The sequence below is a fragment of the Myxocyprinus asiaticus genome, chromosome 15 (genome assembly GCF_019703515.2).
Source record: "Myxocyprinus asiaticus isolate MX2 ecotype Aquarium Trade chromosome 15, UBuf_Myxa_2, whole genome shotgun sequence".
Taxonomy (NCBI): Eukaryota; Metazoa; Chordata; class Actinopteri; order Cypriniformes; family Catostomidae; genus Myxocyprinus; species Myxocyprinus asiaticus.
The window spans coordinates 25,227,882-25,237,130 of record NC_059358.1 but is presented as its reverse complement, the minus strand read 5'-3'; the positions used below and the strand labels follow the sequence as shown (position 1 = coordinate 25,237,130).

The following is a 9,249-nucleotide window of genomic DNA, read 5'->3' as shown; positions in this document are numbered from 1 at the left end:
GGGTGCAGATTACAAAAGACATTATCACAGTGTATTATCACATTAGCAAGCACAGAAACAAACTCCCCTTAGTCTTGAATGAAAAACTGTTGATCAAACCCAGCAATAGCCAGTGAGTCTGCTAGTTCAAAGGTGATCGATCTCTTTGCCTCTTTTTGTGAAGAGTCATATATGTTTAACAGGTAACCTCTTTTTCGTCTTTGTTATCTTGCAACCTACCCCCAGTCAAATACAGACACGCTCACACAATTATCTGAGAGGGTTGCACTTTGGCCCTTGGGTTATCAGGTAAACACCTCTGCACCCATATATAAGATTTTTTGCTGCTAAGCAGTCTGACACAATTTCTGCTGAGGAGAAACTGTGAGTACAGCCATATTTTCCCTACTTGTATTTAAGTGTGAAAATGCATTATAAAAATGTTTAGGTAATAGGACAGATTTATTATGCTTGATTGCTTAGCAGCTATGGAGGACTCCATCAACCTGCTGAATTCCTAAAATGCACATGGAATAAGTCTGAATGGAGGACTTTAAAGTTATTGCAACATTTACCATATGCAAGTTTTAATATCATTGCAGATATAATATGAAGATAGCATACAGATATATTATCTTCATATGACTTGAGCATTCTCCAAGTAGGCTCAAACATGACATATGTAATGGAGCCTTCTAGTGTACTTAGTGTACTGGTGTGACTAGTTTTATTTTCATTTATGCAATAGGCAGATGCTTTCTAACCAAGTAAAATCCATCATGTAACATTAGAGCATTTATTTGGCTATTGAACGGATGAAATAACTAGTGTGCACTGGAGTTCAGATTGTCACAAGGAATAAATTACTGCCCCTTGTGTTCACATTTATATTCTCGCTACTGTGCACCCATCTGATTACTGTTTTACTAATTCCATCAGATCTGCCTGTCACTATGAACAAGCTACTGGCTATCACAGTGCTCATTGCTGTCCTTGCTCTGGGTATGTATGCATGCATGCACTCAACTGGTCTATTATTGAGCCTTTTCACATAATGATGTGTCACCACCTTATTTAGCAATGTAAATCCTGCAAACATTTTTATATTTTAATTTTTGATCATTATTTAGTGTACATTTATAACATCATGTAATTCATTAAAAAATAAGTTAACACTACAGTGATGGAGTTTCAAATACAGCTGCTGAGGTAGTGACAGTAAATTTGGCATCTTTCTCCTCAAGTCAAGTCATTTTTATTTAAATAGCAATTTTCAAAATACACATTATATCAAAGCACTTTTGCAGAAAAATCATACTATAATTTCTGTAGGTCTTAAATATCCACAGTAAACAGCTTCATTGAAAAACTTTATTGAAAAAGACTGTCGTAATCTACCGCTCTCTATTTTTTTTTTTTTTTTTTTTTTAGAAAGTCGAGAAACTTTGTGTTTTTTTTTCTCTTCCTTTTGCCGTTGGATCAAAGGGTCAATATTTTACTTCCGCGTTCCAAACCCAAAAATGTCATGATGGAAGAAAGGTACCATACATTGTTCCTGGCGGGCTACTCAACTTTACAGGCTCCATAAGGTTAGGATTAGGGTGGGACGGGATTAGGGCTGCCTGCCAGGAACAAACTGTGGCTCCTTTGTACAATGGGCCGAAAATGTGAAAAGGGCCCATTATTTACCAATGTTTCAATCTGACTGCATGACCTGAGCACTGAACTTACTATTGCCCCCTGCAGAAGCGGAGAGCTTCCGTATGCCCAGACAGGCTGAGGAGGAAAAGGGAACCATTGCCACTGTGATGGACACCCTGAAGTCCTATTATGACAAGAGTATTGACACTGCCAGTGGTTATGTAGAGACCATCAAGGACTATAAACTGGAAGAGAAAGCAAAGTAAGTCAAAATTTTCAAATTCCCTTGACCATTGCTTAACCTTGCTGAGAAAAAAAAACTTAAACCTGAATAAGATGGTTTGCTGGTCTTACCTGATTTAAAGGGGTCATGTCATGCATTTTTTTTTTATTATTATCATTTACCATGAGTTGGTTTATAATGGTTTACTCATAATGTAGTAATATATTACTTTTTTTTTCACCCTGTCTCTGACCCTCTATCTGAAACATTTAGTTTTTTGTGCTTTTCCCTTTAAAGGGGTAGTTCACCACAAAATTTTCTCATCATTTCCTCACCCTCATGCCATCCCAGATGTGTATGACTTTCTTTCTCCAGTTGAACACAAAGAAAGATTTTTAGAAGAATATTTCAGCTTTGTAGGTCCTCACAATGAAAGTGAATGGTGATTAGACCTTTATAGCTCCAAAAATCAATTAAAGGAAACAGAAAAGTAATTCATTGGTTAAATCCATATCTTCGGAAACAATAGGCTTGGTGAGAAACAGATCAAAATGAAAGTCATTTTTTTCACTCTAAATCTCCACTTTCACCTTCATTTTTACATCTGAAAGTCACATGTGGTGCTTGTTTAGTTTCACTTTCACAATTGAAAGTGAAAGATAAAGTGGAGATTTAGAGTAAAAAAGGACTTAAATATTGTTCTGTTTCTCACCCACACCTGTTATATTGCTTCTGAAGATATGGATTTAAACACTGGAGTCATATTACTAGCATTACTTTTATGTTTCCTTTATGGAATTTTGAAGCTACAAAGGTCTGACCACCATTCACTTGCAATGTATGGACCTGCTGAGCTGATATATTGTTCTAAAAATCTTTGTTTGTGTTCTGCTGAAGAAATAAAGTCATACACACCTGGGATGGCATAAAGGGGAGTAAATGATGAGAGAATTTACATTTTTGGGTGAACTGTCCATTTAAGACTTCAATATACATGCCCACTATTATGATTGGCTAACATCTTTGCAGAGAAACCTCTCTGAAACAAGCAAACTGATCAGCCTGACCTGGCTGGGAGACCAAACAACCAGCTTAAGTTGGTTTTAGCTTCTTTTTCCAGTAGGGCAATGGGCACAAACCTTGCACAAAGACTTGTATGTTCATGACAACCTGAAGTTTGCTCAGTATATAGAACATTTGGTAGCATAGGAGAACAAAACTCATTGTCATCTTTTTTGCTCTGACAAATCATTTTCCCCTCCTCAAGGAATCTGTATGATGAAACAATCAGTGCTGTTAGCACCTATGCAGGCATCTTCAATGACCAGCTCTACCACATTTTCTACTCCCAAGATAGCTCCTAAGGCCCAACTCACATAGTAGCATACCTCACTAGAACTCTCTCCATCTCTTTCTGGTCCTGAGTCTGTCACCACGCTGGAACCACAATTTCATGAACCCTGCAAGAAGACAGCGCAGTCTGAATGAAAACCTGACTGTTGAATCTATCTCTCAATGGTCTGAGACCTCTGCCCTGTCAACTTTACAGCAATATACTGCCAAAGCACAAACTGCACCCTGCCAAACAAAGTGGACGTGTATGATATGAAGTTCTGGGGAGAAAATCCAAAGTAAAATCAGGTATAAACCAGTTGAACCTCAAACTGTTTTTGGCTGAAGACTGGAGACCCTACGCTGCTAACTGTTATCTATCTGGCGTCCCCTATTGTGCATCAAGGTTAAACTAGAATTTGACTGAAATATTGACTGTTTCACTGTAGTTGATTTCTAAAGATGAAAGATGAAGATATTCTTAGATTGTCAACTTTTAGTGGTTCTGTGTCCACGATCATTAACACCTTGCAATAAAAATCCACATTTGTATAAAATCAAGTTTTCTTTACTTGTGTACCCTTACATGAATTATTTCACAATTTCGCAGGTACATATAGTCAGGGGTGTAGCAATCATTTAAAAAATGAGGGGACAGAACGATTAGCGCAAGATGAACATAAATATATAAGGTATATTTTTAAGGCTCTCAATCAATATTTTTTTTTTTATTGAATTAATTACATGATTGACCAGTGAATTTTAACTTTTGCATTTATACATTTATACATTTGCTGTTTGAAAGACACAGTGTAAACACATTTGCCCTGTGAAAAAGTGCAGGGGACAAACTTTGGTTTTATTGAAAGTGAGGGGGACATGTCCCCCACGTATTCTACGCCCATGCATATAGTCCTGCAGTGCATTAAAGGTGCTGTAAGTGATTTTTTCATGCATAAAATGTTCCTAAGATATTAATGAAATAAGTGCCCTGAGATATCTCACCGATCTCTGTGACAGCTGTAGACTTTGTAAACAGCCAGTAGCGGATCCTGTCATAGGCGATATAGGCAGCAGCCATGGATGGCAACGCTCTCTGGGGCGGCATGACAGGGTACCTGATCGGCTGCCCCCCCACAGAGCTTGCAAGATCTCGATGGGGAAAAAGTGCCCTGAACTGTGCCACATCGCCCCTGGCTCGCGATGGGAGAAAGGTGCCCCAACTCATGCCACCCCGCCCCAGGAAGACTGCGATGTGAGAAAGGTGCCCCAAATTGAGCCCCCCCCGGCCCCCGCAGAGCACTCGCAAGATCGTAATGGGGGAAAGGTGTCCTGAGTTGTTCCTGACAGGCTATTCAGCCTTAAAGGCTCTATATGGTTAAGATTATGAATGTTCATTATGTTTTCTTACATTCTGAACAAACATAAGGTAATCATGATCAACAGTATTTTGTAAATACTGTATATATAATATTATACATGTATATGTGTATATACATTATATACATACATACACACACACAAATGTATTAATATACAATATATATATATTTACTTAATTTCTATATTCAATGTTATTGTTATTTAAAGGGATAGTTTACCCAAAAATGAAAATTCTCTCATCATTTACTCACACTCCAGAAGCCATTCCAGAAACATGGCTTTCTTTCTTTAGCAGAATACAAATGAATATTTTTAGAAGAATATGTCAGCTCTCTAGGTCCATAAAATGCAAGTGAATGCTGGCCAGAACTACGCACATAAAGCACATAAAGGCAGCATAAAATTAATCCATAAGACTCCAGTGGTTAAATCTATGTCTTCAGAAGCGACATGATAGATGTGGGTGAAAAACAGATCAATATTTAAGTCCCTTTTTACTCTAAATCTCCACTTTCACATCTGAAAGTCACATTTGATGTCTGTTTAGTTTCACTTCCACGTCTGAAAGTGTAAGTGGAGATTTAGAGTATAAAAAGGACTTAAATATTGATCTGTTTCTCATGTTGTTGTTGTTGATATTAGGGGGCGCCACGTCGGGTCTGGCCTAGGGCACCATGTAAGCCAGAATCGCCACTGTAAACAGCAAACAAAAATGTGTCCGCGGAGAGCGGACATTGACGCTTTGTACCTGTTAATCATTTTGCTCGGCTGGGTGCTTTTCATTCCGAAGGGCTCATCCCTATGCCCTAATCCCTTCATAGGGTTTACCCTCCAGAGTGAGAGCATCGGAGGGTTGAATGATGTAGGGCTCAAAAATATCAATGATTCGGAACGCACTTCAGCGTCATCTATCCATGCCAAAGGAGCCGCTGACATAACCCAAAGTCTGACACTAATGAACATCACCTGCACCTTATCAGAAATGTTTACTATTGTTTACTTATTATTAACTAATTTCAGAATGCAAACCGAAACGAAATGCTTTAAAACTTTTTTTATTTTATGAAGAAATGCAGCTTCATGTTTCAATATTTGTTTCCTAAAAAAAAAAAAAGAATTGCCAAAAAACAAAAACAAAAAACAAATATACAGTAGCCTACATGTTAAATTATGAAATACATAAAATGCCACTGTGTATTTCTTTTATTTCAACTCCTTTTTTAGAATAATAAATCAAGCAAATTTACAAAAATAACACAAGCAAAAGCTAGTTTCAAACAGACAGCCAGGGGTTTCAATGTTTTAAAAAGTTCATTATAATAATTAAAAGACTTTATAAATCACAGATTTTCGTTTATTGAACCAGAGTGTGTTTAGAGGTGAAGCTGGTCTATTAGACTTTTTTCACAGACTGTGATGATGCGTTTCCGCCTTATTTAACAGCGTAAATCTAGCAAATATTTTAAATTATCATTTGTTAAATATTGACTGTAAGTTTATAACATTATGCTTTGCTGGAACAGTGTGGGGGTGAGTAAATGATGACAACATTTTAATTTTTGGGTCAACTATTTTAATGTCAAACTTATTCAACTGACACAATATAATTATTACAACAAAATAAATGTAATCAAGTAGTTATGACTAGCCTATCCTGAAACTTATTTAATAGACTCATACGGTATGTCCTCATGGGCTCACACAGATACAGACTGAATCTGAGTTTGTACAACATCATGGAATAAATGACAAAATATGTTGTTATATGAGGTTGTGTTGGTTAATTAGAACAAAATGTTATCACTTAACAGTCTAACAGTTTATCAGTGTGTTTTAATGACAAAGCTGTTGCATGCTTATGAGTCACAGGCATTGATTGGGAGTGAATGGAGATTCATGCAGCTCAACTTTAATTTTAGGATACTTCTTTCATTGACACGTTTCAGGGATTGGGAATATTTTTCCATACCATTCCATAAAAAAATAAAAAAATAAAATAAAAACGCTAACAGAACCCTTCTGTATTTTGGGACTCGGGTGGCATTTTGGAGTCTGTTTTTAATGAAGGGTCAAATCTCACAGTGAGTCTGAATATGTCTAAGGCATAAGGTTCCAAGGTTAAGTTTGTTAAATTACATTTGTTCCTCATCATTTTCTCTGCCTTTGAGGGGAGATCTTCTGTTTTTTTGCACATCATGACAATGTCCAGTAGCCTACTAATTTGACTAATTCTGTTTGCCAATCATCTTTTCAAAAAATAAATAAAATAACTAAAAACTATCATTTGCTTTGCCTGTTTGTAATGCTTGCACTGTCAATTCCTGACAGACTACAGCACAGATGATGTTTCTAGAGGAGATGATTGACAGCAATTCAGCCATTGAGATTACGTTGCCATTTATTTATTTGTTTATTTATTTTATTTTATATTTTATTAAAATGAATACGACAAGGAATGTTGTGAAAATTTTGCTGAAGTATTTTAATTATACGTGGAAAACCCACATGAACACCCCAAGCGCTTTAGTTATTGTTTCATGTCTGTCCGAATTAGCACTGAGTGCCTGCTTAAAAATGGAAGGGAGTGTATGCAGTTTCGGCTCACCTGCGGCTCTTTCCCTGGATGATGTCGGCATAATGATTAATCATGTATCAATGTATTACATAATGGCATTTTAATGCCATTAATCACAATGCATTATTGGCGCTTGCGCTAGATTACAGCCACATGAGGAAACAAGAAGAACTTGCGTGCGAGTTTTAAACCCTCACGCGCATTATTGACATATATTGCCAGTACTTGTGCCAAGCGATGTCTGCAAACAGTGCCTGTTTTGTAAAAGTTTTTTGACCATCGCTATTGTAATTGACTGCAGAAAATGAAAATGTTCCCAGAAAGGAGAAACACAGGGGGCTTCTCTATCAGCGGCTTGTTTTCTCCACTTGCCATTTTCAACTACACACATCTCTTGCAGGACAGTCAGTGTTGGGTTAGTTACTCTAAAAAAGTAATTCATTACTAACTACTAATTACATCTTCTACAGTGTAGTTAGATTACTGTACTAATTACTCTGTCTGAAAAGTAATTGCATTATTTATTACTAATTACTTTCTAAAAACCTTATTAAGCTCGACCAGATGAAAAACACAAGGATAGACATGAAACTGTTCTTTTAATTCTTTCAAATAAATCATATAAAATCAAATAAATTATTAATGAACTGGCCAAAGAATTTAAGGGGGCAGCGTTAAATTAGAAATCATATATTTTAACATTAGACCTTAAATATCTATTTTAAATTCACTATTGATTTATATAGAATTGTTCTATAGTCTATACAGTATTTAATGCAGTTACATCAGAGGAAATTGTAATTAAATTACTGAAAAATTAAGAGTACTCCCTTACTTAATTTTTTTCAATGAAAAAGTTATTTAATTACAGTAATTAATTACTTAGTAATGCATTACACCCAACACTGAGAACAGTGATTTCATCAAGTTGACCCACATGAAACACAGGCAAAGGGTATCCATCTACAGATCCATTCCGGTGCATTAGCGGAGGTTGTAACTACGCCTGTCTGTTTGACCCTTTGTTTTCTTCACCAAACCTTGTGCTCCAGAAGCAGGGGTGGACTGGGAAGAGAAATTGGCCCTGGATTTTACACGGAAACTGACCCAAAAGTTGTCGCAAGTTGTTGAGTGGGATCAGTATACTGGTGACTCGTGAACTTCTGTGAGATGTACTGTTGACTCAAGAGCTGTGCTGTCCCCATATCAGTGTACTGTTGACTCGAGAACTGTTGCAACGGGATCATCTTCATACGTTGATAAAACGGTAATACAATCAAGTCATAAACATATTTCCAGAATGTTTTATTTGTTATACTTTCTACTGTTCAGCAAAATACACCAGAAACAGACATTTTGCCCCTTAATCCCATACATGCTCAATGTCAGTAGCTCTATGGCAAGCTGAATTTACTTTTATTCAATTGCAGGATATGAATTATTGATATCAACAATTTAATTTTCACTAGTTACAATTCTAATTCTTGATCTCAAGAATGTAATTTTCACTAGTGGAAATGTCAATTGTTGATATCAATCATTACATTTCCACTAGTAAAAACATGAATTCTTGATATTAAAAAATGACGTCATCACTCGCAGAAATCACATTCTTGATATCAAAAATGGAATTTCAACAAGTAAAAACCATATTTTTTTTCTATAATTTAATTTTCACTAGTAACGTTTCACACCGATATGTCATTCACTCCTATTCAAAACACAATTATTGATATATATATATATATATATACAGTATATATATTAAAAATAACCAATTTCACATATCAACAATTAATTTCTTACTAGTAAAAATTAACATTTTTGATATCAAGAATGCAATTTCTACTAATGGAAACGCCAATTTGTTATATCAACAATCGAATTCCAACTAGTAAAAATGCTCATTTTTTATATCAGATATTCAGTTTTCACTAGTGACAATTTTAATTTCTGATATCTGTAATGTAATTTTACTAGTAAGAAAGTCATAGATATAATTTTTTTTTAGATATAATTAATTACACTCCAAATTATTGATATCTGAAATCCATTTCCAGATATCAGAAATACCAATTGTAACATGTTGAAATACATTTACACATCCAGAATTAGC

The 9,249-nt window shown here is 35.7% G+C and overlaps 1 protein-coding gene across 1 annotated transcript; it reads left to right on the top strand.

Annotated features, from left to right (window-relative positions):
• Positions 1-283: 283 nt before the first annotated feature.
• Positions 284-3,732, top strand: LOC127452468 (apolipoprotein C-II-like). Its single transcript, XM_051717923.1, has 4 exons — positions 284-363; positions 919-981; positions 1,726-1,882; positions 3,111-3,732. Exons 2-4 carry the CDS (start codon positions 933-935, stop codon positions 3,205-3,207), a joined length of 303 nt encoding a protein of 100 aa, XP_051573883.1. The 5' UTR covers positions 284-363; positions 919-932; the 3' UTR covers positions 3,208-3,732.
• The last annotated feature ends 5,517 nt before the right edge of the window (positions 3,733-9,249 follow it).